General features: G+C 45.5%; 1 protein-coding gene across 5 annotated transcripts in view; it reads right to left on the bottom strand.

Moving 5' to 3' along the window:
- Positions 1-18,519, bottom strand: part of Ten-a (Teneurin-a transmembrane protein) — a 990,045-nt gene that overhangs the window by 565,222 nt on the left and 406,304 nt on the right. For all 5 annotated transcript variants that reach the window (XM_076323558.1, XM_076323557.1, XM_076323560.1 and 2 more), the window contains exons 5-6: positions 13,662-13,865; positions 12,855-13,022 (exon numbers count right to left, since the gene is read on the bottom strand). In XM_076323558.1, coding sequence (XP_076179673.1) covers positions 12,855-13,022; positions 13,662-13,865 — 372 coding nt within the window. The remainder of the gene's footprint in view (positions 1-12,854; positions 13,023-13,661; positions 13,866-18,519) is intronic.

The raw sequence follows: 18,519 nt of genomic DNA, 5'->3' as shown, positions 1-18,519 counted from the left end.
TATTTTTGTCTCGACCATCTTGCCTTAAGAAATGTATACACGTGAGAACGAGAAGTATACATTTATATAAAAAGAACGGTATTTGAACGGTTTATTTGCAAAGTATTATTTTATTCGAAAGGGAACCGCAATTCCATCTTGCATCGGTGAGAAAAAGTGAGGTTATAGGTACGCCAATTGCGTGACTCCATCTATGCTTACAACAAGGCACTGCAAACTTTAATTGCAGTTTACAGGAAGAGAGATCTCGTTAAATCGTGTACCAATTTCCTCTGGTAACATTTTCTTATCTCGACAGGTACTGCTGGATAATTTTAGTGCCACGACACGATGTGCGACTGCGATTACGATTTATATCATATTATATATTCTTAATAACAGTATAACGGTAAAACTTGACTACACAGGGTAAGTATAGGTTATGTCGTTGGAGCTAGATACAAGCACGAATGTATAAACTTGGGAAAAAAGTTGTAATCCAGTAAGTAGACGAATGTGCCTTTTAGTGCTCGTTCGTTCGGTCCGATTAACAAGTTTGGCGCGTATTATTCACACTTGCTCGGCGCAATCTGTAGTTAATAAACGTAATCCGTATAACTTGTGTATAAGGACACGCGAGCGCAACAGAAACTACTCGTAACAAGGGACAATCGCGAGACACATCGATAGTGTGTTAAATATATATTATATATATATTCTATACATATACATTTAATTGAGGCAATGTATAACCATTAGGGGCTGTTAATGTTACAGAGCACATTATTGTAAATCAAGGTTAACTGCAACACGGTGGTTTATTACGCTCTCGCGAAGCTGTGTAACTTGGCTGTGGCAACTCCGATGCTAGATAATGGAATTTCGGTCTTCGGCCATCTGGATTAAAATGTATTAACTCAGCGATTGCAACTTGCTCGCGTTTCTGCATATTTGTGCGTACTGTATGAAAGTATTTCACGACGAGCAACTATTTCGAAACCACACGATGCTCGAGTATTTGTATCGATTTAGAGATTAACTTTTTTCATCGATTGCATTTATTTTCTATAATTCCTCTTATTTCGCAAAATAAATAGCAATTACGTAAAGAAATGTTCAAGAAAATGGTGTGTTACCCTTTAGCGTAACCTGCTGCGTCTCTTTATGTTCGTGTGACTCTTCTAATGTGTATCTGTACGATATTACCTCGCTTAACGATCGGTACACGACTCGGTTTCGATCGAAGATAAAAAAACATCGTAATAAACAAGTATTTACGCAACGACATAAAATTTACTTAAAAATTCTCTCCAAAAACTGAGAAGGAATAAAATCAACTTTGTGCTTCTCTGAAAAAAAAAAAATCAATTGCTAAGAAAAAGAAAAGAAAAAATTACCACGGTTTCTCCTGTAACCGAGCAGAAACGAATCCAATTCGCTGATCAATTAGCGAGCTAATACCGTATAATGCTGTTCAGTAACGAGAAACACTGCGTCCTTTGCACACAGACTAAGAGCATATTCCTCGAAAGCACAACAGCGAGAGCTACACAGCGCCACAGTCACACACAATTTACATACCTGTGAAGTAAATAGGCCTGGGCAGACCTGTGCGTCAAAGAATGTGCAAAGAGAGAAAAGTGCATTAGTGCGGCGAGGTTGGCTGTGCGCTTGTGTGAATTGAAACGTGCTGTTACGTTAAGCCGGCTTTCGTGAGGTGAACGGAAACCAGACTAACGCGCGAACGACGACGATGAGCGAGGGGGACGGTGCGGTGCGGTATATGGGGGGTGGAAAGAAAAAAAAAAAGAGAGAAAGAAAGAAATCAAGGAGGGATAAAGTGAATGACGTTGAATGACACGGCGGCGCGCTGTCACGTTAAACGATAACGACGATGTAACGAGAAAGCGTGACCCAGATCGCGAAGAATCGGGCCCGTCTGTAATTAGACCGTTCAAACTCGCTTTCCCTGGTCGACAGGTCGAAAACTTTGCTCATTAACGCGCGAGGCTCGTTTCGTTTTTCATTAAAATTCTCCCGGCGCGATAATTGAGACCGAAGCGCAACACGTTCGCGTCTGAAGCGACGCGGAACGACGACACCGATGACGAGTAACGCGAAATCGTTCCAGCAATGGCGTCGCGCTTTAAACGGAATCGTTTTCGGCCGGTAAACCCACCGAGCGTCGCTTTCGGGATCTCAAAGTCGAGGACGTAGCGGTACCGATTTTTCTATAAAAAAAATGATTTCCGTCTCTTTGAAATTTATACCACGAACCAGGCTCCGGATGATACTTTTTTTTGCGACCTCTTTCGAGAGTTTCTTATTTTCTTCGATGTTTATCGGTGGGTTGGTATTTAGCTATAGATGGTGATTCATTGGAAATTTTCTTTTTTTATCATTTGATCACGGAATGGTTATTTTGGTCTGCCTTTAGTCGAGATGGAATATTTAGCGTTTTCTGTATTACATGTACTGTGAACCGCAAGTATTGAATTGTTTGGAAAAATATTTCTTTTGTTAATGGACAATTTTTTTCTGTGGAAGATTATACAGTATTGGATTTCTAGGTACACGGCATCGATGTGGATAAAGTAATTAGTACTGTTTGTGTTCTACAGATGACAACTTCGTCCTGTGGTATCGTTGAACTGTCAAAAATAAAAGAAACGTGTTTGCTTTCGGTAAAAAAATGGATCAAAGAGAATATAGATCAATTCCTGATTTTATAGTCTCATTAAAACATTTACCTCGCGAAATTAGGACAGGAAAAATATACACAAAAGATAAATAACCGAGTACCGAAGTAACGAGGTTGCTACGTAGAGGGTGTATACAAAATATTTGTCATGGATTTCGTAAATATGCCCACGTATTTAAATCGGGGTGTATTCCGTTGAAAACGACCTGTCTCGAAATTCATTTTTTACTCTTCCATTCAAAATTAAATTCGCCTTTATATTTACATATGGTGCTTGAGAAGAGGATACGAAACTCAAGAGAAACCATAGGTCGCAAACGAACCGTCCTCTCACAAAAGATTGTTGAAATTTTAACCAATTAGAGTGCGCAAAGTAGCTACTGAAAACGAAGAGCTGTCCCCCACTCTGTCACTCGGTGCAGCGTGTACGTTGACGTCGCGTTATGCATGCGCGGTTCAGAAAGAAGATGGCGCCCGGAGAAAGAAAAAGCTACGTAAAGATACACGGGGTGAAGTCAACGAAAGAATCGACTTCGTTGAACTTATTCTTGGCCCGTTTACATTTTAAGTGCTCACAGAGCATATGGTTTCATTTAAGAAAGTTCTTTCTTTCGTCGAATTGAGTGGCTGTCGTTTCTTGTTACTTTTTCATAAGTTCAAATGCAACGAGAATATTCAAACGGACAAAGAGGAAATGGGGTTAAGTAACGGAATCCCGGGGTCGTTCATTTATTTATGGCCGTTGGAAAGGTGAAAGAGCCATGAGAGAGGAAGGAGAGCTACCTGGCAAACTCTACCTCTTACAATTGAACGTTGGAACGTTCGGTGGTTGGTCGAAGAATGTATATATTGGAGTTGGTGACGGATCGAGGATTTGCGGGAAAGGAAACGGTTGGATAGCCCTCTGGAGGCGAGTAAGGAAGGTGTCGCCAGAAGCTTATGAAAGGATAGAAGGTGGCACGACTAAAATTACTGTTTCCTCCATTGGAGGAGAGTCTGTAATATTCCAATTAGAGATTATGAACGATTATAGAGTAAAATGTAAATTTTGCATATTGCGCTACCTTTATTACTTGGACTGTTAAGGCTTATCCGATGGATCCTGTCTTAAATCCGATCGTATTTGAACTTGAAAGGATTCTCTCGTTACAGAAATTTTATATCGGTCAACTATCAATATCAATGTACATTTATAATCTCGATTTATTGTATTGAAAGTTAATATACATTTCTGAAGTTTCAGTAGAACCTAACCTATTAAATTTTCCAAGTAACCCAACGGTAGAAGAATTCCACGTATCCTCGGTTTCAAGGCAAACAGTCAACTGTCTTGAATTCGAGAATACATGCTACCTTGAATCAGGGACAAAATATTATCTCAAAATTCCCATATTTAGTACACAGAACGGTACAATTTTTCCTTAAAGTTTAATCGCGTAAAAATCCTCTTCGACCATCTGGCTGTGAACTCGAAACTCGGTGCTTTCCACTATCGGTAGACTCGTGTTGTCCGTTTCTCTTATTCGGAATTGAAATAATTGAATACACGGTGGAAAACACCGAATGGAGCAACGTTCGAAGTGATAAATAACGAGAGCTGGTCGACACCGTTGCCCGGTTGGTTACGATTACGTTAGAATCAGACGGAGGGTTAGTTAGCGGTGCAAATTACAGACGAACAAGGGACGAAGACCGTTCCTGTGCGCGGCGAGCTCGATATTTTCCGTAATAAGCGGTAATAATTGCTTAATTAAACCGGACCGTGAAACGCGCAATGCGTTTCTGTCAGCGACAGCCGCGTCCATCCCGTATCTTGGACAACTTTACCGTCGAAATGTACATTCGTTGCAGTTATTGAACAATTTGCCGCGCATTGTTCGAGTGTTGGGAACACCTGTAACGCTCAATTACAAAGTCGATATCGCGACTATCGAGACGAGCGAGAAAAACGTCTGCCGGCGTCGTTCGCCCTTGTGAATCTGCGATGAGTTATTTTCACGGCTCTCCGCGTCCCGGCGCCGTTTATTGCGAGTGACGCGAACGGATCCAACGTTTCGTTTCCTTCGGCTGCCGTTTCGCGAACGCGGACGCCCGATCGCGATGAATTAACGTTCGGATAAATTATTCAATCGATGGAGTATTGCCGTTTGGCAATTCGCAATGGCGCACAGTGAAAATTGACAGGCCCCCGGAACCATTCGTCAGCTAATTTTCATATCAAGGATTTGTTACTGTCACGGTATCGCTGGGAAATCGTTTTTTATTCTCTTTCCGGGGGGAAGAAAGTCAGTTTGATTTTGTAGACGGATGACGATCGTTAGATTGAAACGATCAACGCGTAGATAGGTATTCTATATTTTTTAATAATTTCAGGTTTTTTGAGTACTGAAATAATATTGGTAATAGCGAAAGAGGATGATGTAAAATACATGTATCGGCTGATTTTGATCTCGATAGTATCGAACAATTATATTTTTGTTTTTTATCACAATATTTTAAATAAATAATATATACTAACTGAAGTAACATTTTATTTCAGCAATTTCAAATATTAGACTCGGGTAAATCGTTAAAGGATAGGTTAATTGATTAGAGCAGCAGCCTGGACAATTTAAGCTATACTTGGTTCGTCCTGCATAAAAGAAAATATATATTATATACTACTGGTATTCTACGGAAGAAAGATTATCGATAGTCTGGGCATAATTGCCGTATTCGTGGCAACGTTGTTTCGTGGCTGATGATAATTGTTTGCCACTCATCCTTCAATTTCGTTCCTGATTATTTTATGTCAGTTGAAAGATTCACGAATAGATAACACAATCAACAGAGTGTATCGTCCGTGTGCTAGTTCAATCGATTCTTGGTCTATACGTCGTCATTGACCACGGTTCGAATCACGTTGCGATCCGTGATGGATTACAGTTTATAACGAACGGTACATCGAATCGAAACAAATTTTCTACCACGACCGTTACAGAAATATCTTAAAATGATCAAAAAATAAATCATTATTTATTTCACAACCAAAAACGAAACAAAGACATCGTACCTAATAAAACGAACTTCAGTAGAACAAATGTAAAAATAATTTTTATTAGACTACTCGAAACATTCGCTATAATTCGTATGTCGACATTTATTCAATACTATATAATTCTATTTATGCGCGACATAACCTTAAACGATATGACCTGAAAGAATCGACCTGAAATGTAACAAATATTTTTAAAAGTCTTAACCAAAAATTATTGCTCACTTTTTATCTTCGATATACTCGAAACAATTAAAATTGAATCGTATCGTTTAAAGAAGTTTGAGAAGTGTCAGTGTGATCGTTGGACATTAATCGTGTCTAAAGAGAGTCAAAGAAAAGGCTCTGAATGCCCAATGGGAAGACGAAACGTTCGAAGTGAGCGGCACAGCGACAAGGTACGTGTACGAACGCTCCCTGGGCAGCGACATCGTGAGAGGCAGTCGGCGACGTCGGTGACAGTCAAGCGGCGGCCTTGAGCGACCAGTTAATTTTTCCCCGGTCACAGACGCGCGAGATTAAACGTTGCGCGGCGTCTAGGTTATTGCGAGCGACGCAACAGAATTTATAACTTTTAATTTAGCCAGCTCGGCGCGTATCACGCCCACGCATTCATCAAAGTAATTCCATTCCGTGCGTCTACTGGCCGGCTTCAACCGGAACGATGCAAATTGGCATTGTCGGGATCGTTTGAACGAGGATCCTCTTCAGACGTCGACGGGAGCTTTAACGGGCAGAGCTGATTTCTCGTTATTTATTTACGCGCTTAATCAGATGCGAGATCCCGATACAGACACTGACAAAGTGGAAGTTTAGTCAATCGCCGGCAACCAATCGCAGATCGCGCGGGAGCATAACGGACAAAAGGGGTTGAGCCGGGGTTATCCCTCATCCGTGGTCGCTGGCTGGATAGAGTTAGTCAGACACTGCAAGGGTGTGCAAGGTGGCCGACAGTGACTTGATGCGGTTAGCGATTCGCGCTGGTAATTCGATTTGATGGTCTAATGCCTCCGTCATGTCCGACGGTACATATTCATGTAAATACGAATTATTTCCCAGGATACACCGGCGGCGCTGCGGTCGCTACGTTCGTTGACCACTGGTGCACCGCTTGAGATTGATTCCTTTCGGGTCCTCCAACCTGCTACACAGCTCGCAGATTCTTGAGAAGAATTATGGTGATGGATTTGTCAACGAATTTGCCACCGAAATATTCTCGTATAGTGCAAAGTAGAAAACTGTCGAACGATACCAACATTCTGAGGTCCTTGGTACTACTGTTCGATGAACATGTGTGAAGTTTCACGTAGATCTGGTATAGTTCGAGTCTTCCAGCCTGGTAGACTACCCAGATATCCGCTTCGTGCTTCAAAATACTTTTTCGTAGCCGTTCACCCTCCTCCCGAATTTAATCATACGATAAAGTTCACCCTGTTAAGATTTCCATTACACAGAAAAAGATTCTCTCTTTGCTCCCTGGCGAAAGGTATAACGATTAAGCTCGATATTAGGTTACCGCATGGCCGTAGATTCTCCAGAAGTAGAAGGAGGAGGGGGAAGGCAAGAACGAAGCGGAAGAAGTGCAACGGTAACGATAATGGCGAACACGGACTATTGGCATAGTTTTCAAGTGGTGCTTAAAATTATTCCTATTTCGAGAAAAGCTGGCCGCGATCCAGACCACACCGTAGTCCACCCCCTTCTCGCTATCTTTTCGTAGCACAATGGACGATCGAGAGAGAAAAAAAAAAAAAGAAATTTTCTTGCGTCCGTGATCGATATTTCTTATCCGATTCTCTTTTCTTTTTTTTTTCTTTTTCTTTCACTTTCTCCCCGCCCTTAAAATTTTTTGACTGTAAATTATACGCTTCTACGGACGATCGTGTTTCGCATTAAATCGGCGCTCGGGGGATCGGATGACCCGTCCGTTTCGAAGATACGGCTGTTGCCCGCATTATTTGCAATTTAAATAATCCGACGGATCGGTGATTAATCGTCCTGGTTCGACAACATTTTTCCCGGTCGAATAAGCTAATATCGAAGCACGTCCGGATTTACTGGTAGGGGCGTAGGTGGTGGGGGCTGCGCGTGCGGGGGAAGTGAAGGGGGCCAGGGGTTCCTGCGCCCGAAATTTTCTGGGGCAGTCGCGGCAATCGATATCATATTTGTTGGCTCGTGGATTCGTTTTGCGGAAATGGAATCCACGCGATCGGGAACCGCCGGAGCACGTGTTCTTTGATTCACCGCCTTAATTGTCTCTCGTCTTTTTATCCCGCCTCGTAACGGAGCGATAATAGGCAACCTTTGAACGAATTGAACCGCAATGGAGACAAATGGTAGCGCTCAAGGTTTACGGAACTCCTCGAGGTATCCCGTTCGAGATCCGAACCTTCTATAGACGGTCCATCGAACTGTCGTTGATGTTTACCGGTGTTTCGATTTCGTCGAATCGAGGACCAGCGACACCATCGGTTTTCGTAAATCGCTGGAAAGCAGTATTCAATCTTAATTATATACGTATTAATATACGAGAAAATTATAAATATATAATATTCCACGTAAAAATTCTATATAATTTTGTATCGTATATTACACGATTATTTTTCACTTAAAGAAAGAATAAATCGCGAATAGACCGCGCGTCGTTTACATCGCGAGACACCCCTACGCCCAATAATTAAAATCGTGCAAGTGATCTACCGTTCTCGTTCGAAAACCGATCAACGATTATTAAAAATATCAGCCACGGTACGAATGCGAGAGTATTTTATGCGTGACTGGCATCATCTTGCAAACCGTAATTCGAGTTTGAATCTTCGGCGCTATATTGCCTGCCGGAATGTCCCTGCGGTCTAATGGAGGCATCTCGTGGCATCTATTAGCAAATGGTTCCCAACGGTCAGGGCTTGCCCGCGTTAACCCCGTGCCGGCCACCGCCAGAAAGACGATTGATATTACATTAGATCACCGTAGTCTAATATAGGCCAGCCGAAAACCACGTTATTGAATTGCTGGCCGCTGGGGACTCGGTACAATTACGTTGACTCGTCGACTCTAACTTCCTCACGCGAATCGAGTACAAGTGTGCAAAACTACCCCACTGTGCACGTTCTTCACCAAGAACACGAAAACACGTAGCTCGTGTTCCACGTTTCTTACTTCTTTGTCTCGTGAATTTTTTTCTCGAGTTCCACAACAATTTACCACGTACAAATTTTTGGAACGGTGTTTATAATTTTTGTTCGTCCTTTTAAATATTTCATCGTTCGATATTATTGCCACTTGCTTCAAACTTGGAAGTTTGTATACTACTGATTTACGATCGATTGTTCTTAGAACGTTTATTTCTTTCATTTCTAAAGTCGATACGAAATAATATATGGTTTGTTATTCTATTATTTATGAAATGCTTAGTTATCATCTAAAAGTATATGTATCAACCCTTTGCACTTGGAATGTTTGTTGTACGGATACCGTACAGTACAGAGAAATTGCTCTTGCAACGGTGTTCGATAATTGAAACCAATGAATATCTCGATCATGTCGATTGTTAATTGGATTGTTTGATCTCTTTGTATCGACCTAGCGATAACAATATTAAATAATCGCAATTATCGAATATCGTTGCAAGAGATATTCCTTTGTACGGTACAATGCCAATGTAACTGGCATTTCAGGTGCAAAGAGATGAACTACAAATGTCCTGTAACATTAAATTCTTTTTCAAAGTAGTAATTTTTTTATTTGAGCGACACGTGCGTCTAGTCTTACTACTTCTTGTTTATTTGTTTTTTATTTGCAGTATTTAGAACACAAATATTCCTTGTAAAAAGAAAGACCTCTCCACGTGCCACCCTGAACAAGTAAACCGGTATCGTTTTAGAGATCAAAGCTTAAGAGGACTCGACATAAACGAACAGCCCTGCTCAAAGATTATCATGAGATTACCAAAGGCACAAAAAATTAAACAAATTTGCATCGAGCCCGATTCGACGCACAAACGTACCAATACTCCAATTGCGAATCAACGAGAAAAGATTCTCTAGACAACTCTTCGGTTTCTCCGTCCATGAAACCCAATTTCCTGAATTCGGTGTACGCTCGAGGGTCCTGGATTCCCCCCGGCGAGGTTTGAAAATTTTTTCCGAAGGCAGCCCGCATTTTGAGCCGGGTCAGGCCACTGTGACCATAGTAACCCCGATTGACGGTACCGGTTACGTCGTCGCTTACGTGTCGCTGATACATCAACGTCGGGAAGTTCGATCCGGCGATCCGCTTTAACGGCCCGCCCTTCGCTCGAGCGACGCGGCCCCGAGGGCGAGACTCGTAGCCGCGTATCCGTCTTCGGAGAGCCTCCGGTACCTAATGTACAAGCCCTATGTGCGCGTGGCAGCCCTCAGGAACGCTACATAGACGGCTGGAGGGGTAGGGGGTAGGGGGAGTGGGGTGTGGTGTGGCGGTGGGGTTGGTACGGGGGCGGCACGGGGTCTTAATCCGCGTCGCTAATTTCCACGGAATCTACGCGTAATGCGATCACACTTCAGCGGGCAGAGGCAATGGCTGCTCTCCCGCACCGGCGAATTCCCGGATGCAACGATCCGTGGGAGCCCCAGAACCTCGATCTTTGCCCGGTTCTCCTAACCTCCTCCTTCTTCGTCCCGTGGTCCCTCCGGTCCCACCCCTCCGGCACCACGAGCCCCGTCCTCGAGGTCCGTCCTCCTTGGTTGGCCGTTCACGTCGGTGAAGGTTCCGCGATATCGGCGCACGGACTAATTCGGCTAGCCCGGATACAGCGTCAACGAAACACCGCCAAACGAGATCCCCGAGCGAAATTTCGTTTAAAAGTTTAGCGCGCGGCGCCCAGCGAGCGTCGTTGCTCCCGTAGCCCGCCCTCGGCCACGGGAGAACTCGAGAAGCCGCAAAGCTACTTTCTCATCTCCGTGGTAACACTAAAACTGCGTTACGCGGCGCGCCGAGGAACCCGCTCGGCGAGCAACACCACCAACAGCAACAGTAGCGTTCTCGTCCTCGTCCTCGTCCTCCTCGTCGTCCTCGTCGTCGCGGCCAGGCACAGGGGGCCTAAATACCCTCGACATTCCAAAACAATATAGTCGCTCGGCTAACTTCCAGCGCTGACCTACGCTCTAACTAGCCGGGCCCGCCGCGCCCGCCTAACTGCTAACTCGGTTACCCCCGCCGCTCGCCGCGGTCCCCCTCTCCGCGGCTCCGCTTTGTTCCACGTTCTCCTTTTCTGGTTCCTTTCGCTCGGTATCCGCCCGCGCGCCCCACCCACTTTCGGCCCGCTTTGTCCGCGTTGGGTCGTTCCCGCGTGGGGAAACAGGGGGCGGTGGTATAGCTCGTCCCAACCCGACTACTCGCATCTCTACCGTTCCCTACCGCCGTTCTACCTACTTCTCGGTTCACTCGAGTTACCAGTTACATCCCAGCGCCTGACGTCGCCGCTGGATTCGACAACAATGAACTTAACTCTCAAAACCGAGAGTCCCTTGGTTATTTAATGAGCCGACGCATAAGGTACTTTGTCGATTACGACAAGCTGTTAGGACGGCAGCCACGGCGGCGTCTGAAACGTTTGCCTTTGCTCAAGATCCTTCGCCCTCGGCCGTTTCTCGAAGCGTCGCAATTACGACGCGGGAACGACGCGCGCCGCGGGAATTTCGGATTTAATTGTGCACCGCGCTCACCCCACCCCGAACACCCAGAGAGACGGACCGGGAATTGTCTTCGACCGATCGCTGGAGCGCTCTGGCGAGCATCGGGGGTAACTCGATTCGAAATTCGCGGGGTTCGCTTTTCCGCGTAGAGATTTCGTGGGGCGACGCGCTCGATTTCGAGCGCATCGGTGGCGCTCTCTACTGGACGAAGCATAATTCGTGAGTTGGTTTCGAACGTGTCGCGTTTAATATCGAAATGCGCGAGTAGCTTGAAAAGTTTGGAAAACTTTTCCAAATTAGAAGTTTCATTTGTTAAGTTTATTTGGAAAATATTATCAGACTCTTCTCTGTCGTAGCGAAGGAAGAAATTGTTAGAATGGTGGATAACGAGTAGAAATAAATCATTGTCAGGATTTATGAAACTTTGAATTTTGAACTGCCTAGATTTATCTGCGAGTGGGCGTGGTTTTATCTGTAAGCCATCGTGTTTTAAAATGGAGAGGAGGGACAAGGCGAAAGAAAATTTGTTATCCAGAAACATGTAGATAACTCTTTCTATTAACACAGATCAGAGTTGAATTACTAGACAGTTTCTCTCCATCGTTTTAAACCTGAAACTACCACCTATTTCAGACGCAGAAATTTTAAATTCTTTTTCATAGCGACACCTTTTAAAAAGTTCCGTCCTAAATTAAATCACTTATTTCCTTGTAGAAAAAATTCGATATTCGACGAAATGGTTAATTTGCTCAAATAGTCGATCGATAACCTGTTTCGTGCACCAAAACTCTTTATTCCTACAGAATATACCAGGTTCTGTGTATTTTTAAAGTAGAAAATCGAACCCAATAGAATGCAAATAAACGCCTCGAATTTATTCAACGTCTCGTTATAGAACTCATTCGTTGGAACACATTTCCAGCCATCCCGCCATATTTGCCTCGAGTCTCAAACTGGCCTAAAAAGACACCGTTGAACAAAGCCCGGTCGAAATCGGAGATCTCTCGGTGGCACGTACCCGCGCTGGGGAGTGACTATTAATATTAAGCTTTTAACGAGGAACACGTTTACACGAAACCTGATTTAACTCCGAGCCAGGGGCTCGATACCAGCCGGTAATCTTGTTAGTCCGGTAATCGTATTTGAGGCACGGATCGTTAACTTATCGCTCCGCGGGAAATTTTACGTTGTGATTTCCGGGGACCGGGTGCGCTCGCGGCAATCGATGAATTTATCCGGGGTGTTTTCGAGTGTATCGAAATACGTTTCCACGCCGGTGAGTCACCGTTGTTTCATCGGGTAATTACGAAACGCTGGTGACCGCGTAGAAACGCGACGAAACGAACCGCGCGGGACGATGGAAACGATACGGTGGATCGGTGACGAACGATGAGTGACGTTGGTTGGAAAGAATGGCGCGATAAATGAGAAGCGCGAGGAACGGAAGCGGTGGTGGTCTGCTTACCATTGGTGAGGTGCATGCGCGAGTGCTCGTCGGGGAAGACGGTTTCCGAGCGGTCACTTGCCGTCGAGCTGCTGCTCAAAGCGCTCGCGTGACCTCGTCGTGTTCTTCGTCCTAGGGTCCCGCCACCTGTGTTTGTCTTTTTCGATGACGCAGCGTACATCGTATCGCCTGAAACGCGAGAGAAGTTTTTCTATAGATTTCGATGCATCGATGTTACAGAGGAGTCAGCGGCGATCGATCGTCATCCGCGGAGACCCGACCCAGAAACAGTTTCACGAGGAACCGTGAAAAACGATCACCGCCGAAATTGTCGAATTAACAAATCGATTTCGTATCTCGTCTAAATTCGGAATTTTGACGAGGGGAAGGAAGTTCGACGGGTCGAATGGAGCGCGATAGGATCCTCGTCGGTCGATTTTACAGATTCTCGGCGTCGTTTCCAGCGGAATCAAAAATTCATACGCGGGGCGGGGGAACCGAATTTCCACAATTTCAATCTGTTTTTCCTGGAGGAACGGTTCCACCCTGCTCCACCGCGATTTCCGGTGCAGTCGCGTTATAATATCAACCTCCAGTCGATACGGAGCGGATGGTTAATATTTACAAGACCCGGAGACGTGGAAGCACAAATGTTATTCCGAACCGGCGGCGACCGTTTCTCTTGCATTAATCAACCCGCTCGGCATCGGTTGGCGGTGGCTGCCGTTGTAACGCGACGTAACAACGGTATTCGTCTTGCAGCGTTTATGAGTATCATCTTGCGAGCCACCGAGCGAAACCAGCTCGCGGCGCTAATTAACTACGTACCGTTACCGTTGCGGGATCTCTCCGATGATATGCTCCCGTTGTAATGATGGCGGCGAGAGTTGGTGCTCTCGAGGGGAAACGGCGACGCCTGCCGATGATTCGGCGTCAAGGTTGGCGGAGGCGTCGGGAACGGCGTTGTCGGGTTATCGGTGGTCGCGGCACCCTCCGTGTCCGAACCAGTACGGTACGATCGGTCACCAACACCTGCGCGGACAAATTTTTCATACCTTTTAACACCCCGAAATTGCTCAACTGACAAACATCGACGTTTCGCTCGAATCGATCACCGTGTACCGATATTTCCTACAAAAATTCCAACCGGGATTACTTAACTCGAACATTTTACAGATACTCGTACGTCGCTATTTAATTTCGAATATTATTATTATTATTATTTACGCGTAGAAGGTATGTTTGCGTTGTTTAAATAAGAAAGTGTATTCGTATCGTTCAAACAATGCGGTGATCGATTGTGTACTTTTAACCTTTGCAAGACGAATCTTCTTAGCTGGCGCGTGGGTCTAAACGGACCCACGCCAAAGCATCTTTACGCGTACCGTTAGAAATTACGCGAATATTCGTCGCGATCTAGTCTCTCGCAATTTTTTAAGAAGTCACTGTTATCGGAAATCGTATCCACTGTCAAAAATTTCCTCGATTCTTATTTAAAAGTTTGAAAAATTCATCAGATACCGTATCGATCGTGAGAAATATATTCTCGATTCTATTCCGGAGTCGAAACATTCATCAGGAAGCGTATCAATTGCTCGAAATGTCCTCCATTCTCTTGTCGTTCTGTCCATTGTTTCGTCGTCAGGGGTGGGTCAAACGCGTGGCAACGCAACCGTGTTGTTATCTGATTGTTCGTCATTCATAGGATCTTCGACTCGTCACGCCGCAAATACGATTGTTCAAGATCTAGCCGAGCGACGTGAACTACGAAGTAGCGAAGAAGCAAGTTGGTGGAGGGGTAAGGGTAAGACTGTTGGTAGCGGTGATTCCGGATTTGATCGGGAACACCTATCAGCTAGGTCATTCGGTAGCTCGTCGCCGGTGTACAGTCATCGACGCGGCTCACGAATCTTCCGGAGTCATCTCGAGAGTGGCGTGCTCTCGCGATTTCGTTTTACCGCTCTCCGGGTAATCCCTGCCGCGCTGGATGGTCCCTGGACCACCCCTCCGAACCCCCCCAACCGCTGTCCGCAATTCTTTTCAGGTTTTCCTTCGGACGGGAGCACTTCGACGCGCGTCGTTGCTCTGACCCGCATTTGCTTAAGTTGTCCGTTGCTCGCGCGGCTAAACTTCCTCCAGTTGCCGTCTAGCAACGCTCCTGATTCCGAGTTTACGTTAGGGTACGTTTACACGGCCGCGGCGAGACGCTCCGCGAGCTTCGACCGACGACTTTCGACCCCGAGTACGAAGAAACAGCGCGGAAGACGCTCCGAGCACTTAATGCGTTTGCTCCCGGCGTTTCAGCCAAGCATTCTCTCGGACCCGTAGCTTTTTAACCTTTTAGGTATCGCGCAAGAATTAGGGCGAGGATTGAACACCGCGCGACGAACGCTCGCGAAGGTTTTCCGCGAATACGGATAGCAATAGAGATTTATCAAGAGCATCGTACACATTTAGGGCTTGAAATATCTGTAATCCTAGCTTCGAATATTATTCAATCGCCAAAGGATCGTAGTACACCGCCGAGAGCATTTCTCCTTCGTATTTGGTACTTACAATACCGCTTCTAGAGATTGTAGAGCCCGGAACAACTAGAGTTGTTCTCCGCTGTTAATGTAATTATAACATTCCTAGGTGTTGACCTCTATAGCGTACAATGTACTTTAGAGAACCTATGTTTTTTCCAGAAAAGTGGATTTTGTGACTCAGTTCCATCTGAACTGTTCAGTTCCGCTGAAATTACGATTCGTTTATTTTTGACGAAACCTGGGTTAATAAGGAAGGGTCCCGGAACAAGTGCCTCATTCGTTCGATACTAAGGGCGTTACTGGGCACCTCGAACGTCTGCAACAGAATCTATCGAAACGGAGCAAATATTTGTCGCATAACACACCGGTGGCTATCTCTCTTTGGTCCGAGATTGTTTCAACGGACGTTTGCGCGGCGTGTTGAAGTCGATGCCAAAATCCCCCGGTACTCGCGTCGCGGCGTGTCGCGGCGTTGTAAACGCGCCCTTACTCTGCGCGCGACAGTGGAACGTAAAAACCGAGGGCTCGTCCGGCGAGTAGTACGTTTCCATTGCAGCGACCCGTTCCTGTAGACACGCTCGTGTTTTTTTAACCGTGACACAGATTCGAACTGCTCCGACAACCGGAGCTATCTCATTCCGCGGCGGGATGCATTGTACGGGTGCATGCGAAACAGAGGGAAGGGGGAGAGACGTGCAGAGAGAGCGGGAAAAAGGAAGAGAGAGGGAGAGACGTGCAGAGAGAGAAACAGAAAGAGTAGAAGAGATGTAGGGGAAAAGAGAGAGTGAGAAAAAGGAAGGGAGGGGGAGAGACATGCAGAGAGAGAATAAAAGAGAAAGGAGGGAGAAAGAGGGAGAGATATTCAGAGAGAGAAACTGAGAGAGAGTAAAAGAAAGAGGGAGAGAGAGAGAGATGCAGAGAGAGAAACAGAGATAGAGTAGAAGAGAGGGGTGGGAGAGAGAGAGAGAGACATGCAGAGAAAGTGAGAAACAGGAAGAAAGAGTGAGAGACATCTAGAGAGAGTGAGAAAGAGAGATAGAGAGAGGGTGAGACGTGCAGAGAGAGTGAGAAAGAAGGCTAGAGTGTGTGAGACATGCAGAGAGAGTGAGAAGAAGGATAAAGAGGGAGTGATAAAGAGAGAGGGGAGAAAAGGTGGGGCAGATACGCGCATCGAACGACAGCAAACAGTGAGTCAGAGTTTTTAGAAGTTTCCACGCCACTGGCTGCGAACGAGGATACGCTTAACCCACGGTCCGCTCGAAATGAAACTGCAATTGCGCCTGTTGAACCGTGTGACCCAAATGTCGGGTGGGGAGGGGGCATAGGTGTCCGTGAACGGAGAACCGAATCGAGCTGCGCGCGCTGTCATTCCCGCGTCACGGAACGTCGAGCATCGTCGACAAGAATATTCCAATGTGACGGACTGTTCCCGCCGTGACGCCGATCGCGAACGGACGATCGTCACAGCCAATCGGTAACCCGCCGCGAACAGGATGCGTGCGCGTAAACAGGATGCGACGGCCCGTGACGATGACGGCTGCCAAGCGGGTTGCCGACGAGCGGGCAACGATTCGTGGAAGATCGGGGACGACTTGCAATCGCCGATCGGAATCGTGTTTCGATTTTTTTTTTCCTCTCTCTCTCTCTTTTTTTCGACAAATGCATTTCCGCCCGTGAGCGAAGATGGCTGCGGCAACAAGAGGCGTGGAACGTTTAAACGTGTAGCTTTCCAACTAGGGAGTTGGAAATATATCAACCGACGGGAATTGTGATTTTGTCGGTCTTCGAAGCCTGCGATTTTGGGAAAAATTGCTCGATGTTTATAATATGTACGGTACTGCTATGCAGAGATCGAAAGTTACCAAGGAATTGGATTGGTCGTTCCACTTTCGATTACATAATATATAAGTTTCGCGACGAAGTCGTGAAGGAGAGTCGAAGCAGAGTGAGATGAAACGAGCGACGACTGGAACGCATTGGCGTAGACGCTGACGTTGAATGTTGCTTATCAAGGGGACAACAAGATTCTCTACCTTTCGTAATCTAATCCAGATAAATTGTAGGTAATAATTAATATCGTCAAGAACAAGTATTCCGATGGAGCAAAATTTTCCTTCTCGTACTTTTAATCTTATGAATACGAGAAATTTTGATAGGTAAAATTTCCGTATTCACGTCTATGCAACGTGACCGATTAACGCCTAAATGTAGAGATCCATGATAGCGATTGAGCTAAGCAAAGGCCTAGTTTCCTTGCCCCTCTGTCGTTCAGTTTGCGGCGACTTGGCAACTTACGATCTCTGCATAGTGCACGCCGCACCTTGCATGCGTCAAAATATGACCTAACCTATTCACACCAGAACCTATATCATCCAACTGTCCTCAAAATAGCTCCTGTACCGTAACTTCTTTATGAAAGAGTAGCGATATAAGATGGTGTATCACGCCACTATGTACGACCAACGTAAACTCCTAGATTAGAATACGATGCTAGTGAAATGAGATTGATATATGAACAATCAAAGTATCAGAGCATAGGTCCTCTTTGGGGTAGTCTAAACTTCGATAAAAAGAACTGGTAATAATTAGGTACATTGACTAACATTCCTTGGTGTAAATTAATCCCGAGAATGATTTTTGCACGAGCCCAAGTTCCACCATTGGAAACGTACGAGGCAGCCGTTGACTTACAGCTTCGTTCATTTGTCTTCGACCGAAATTAATTTTCTATCGTAACGCGTAATCGTGGCTTATGCCAGGCGTTATAGCGGTACAACGTGACGACGCGTAACGGAAGTTGGCTTCTCGCAAACAACGGCTCGACCCCTTTGAATAATTTTTCCGGATAGTGCTCGCTCATTGCTGGTTGATAACGTGACTCGACGGAAAAAGCGACGCGATATCCATCTTGTTAATTGGCAGATAATTGCCCGTTGGAAGAACGCGCGATCTAATTCACTATTAAACTTCCTTCCGCGGCGAAGGACAAAGGGGTAGAGCGTTGGCGGGAAAAGATGGGGGCACGGGGGGCGTCGGGGTTAGTATGGAAGAGACGAGGGGATTGAATCTTGTCGGTAATTAATGAGGAAAGTTTTACAAATAGCCGAAGGCACAGTCGCTAAACGCCTTAGCGGGACCGTGAATTCTATCCGCAAGCA

The sequence above is a fragment of the Ptiloglossa arizonensis genome, chromosome 11 (assembly GCF_051014685.1).
Source record: "Ptiloglossa arizonensis isolate GNS036 chromosome 11, iyPtiAriz1_principal, whole genome shotgun sequence".
Classification (NCBI taxonomy): Eukaryota; Metazoa; Arthropoda; class Insecta; order Hymenoptera; family Colletidae; genus Ptiloglossa; species Ptiloglossa arizonensis.
Note: the sequence above shows the minus strand (reverse complement) of the source record. Positions and strands in the feature narration are given on the sequence as shown.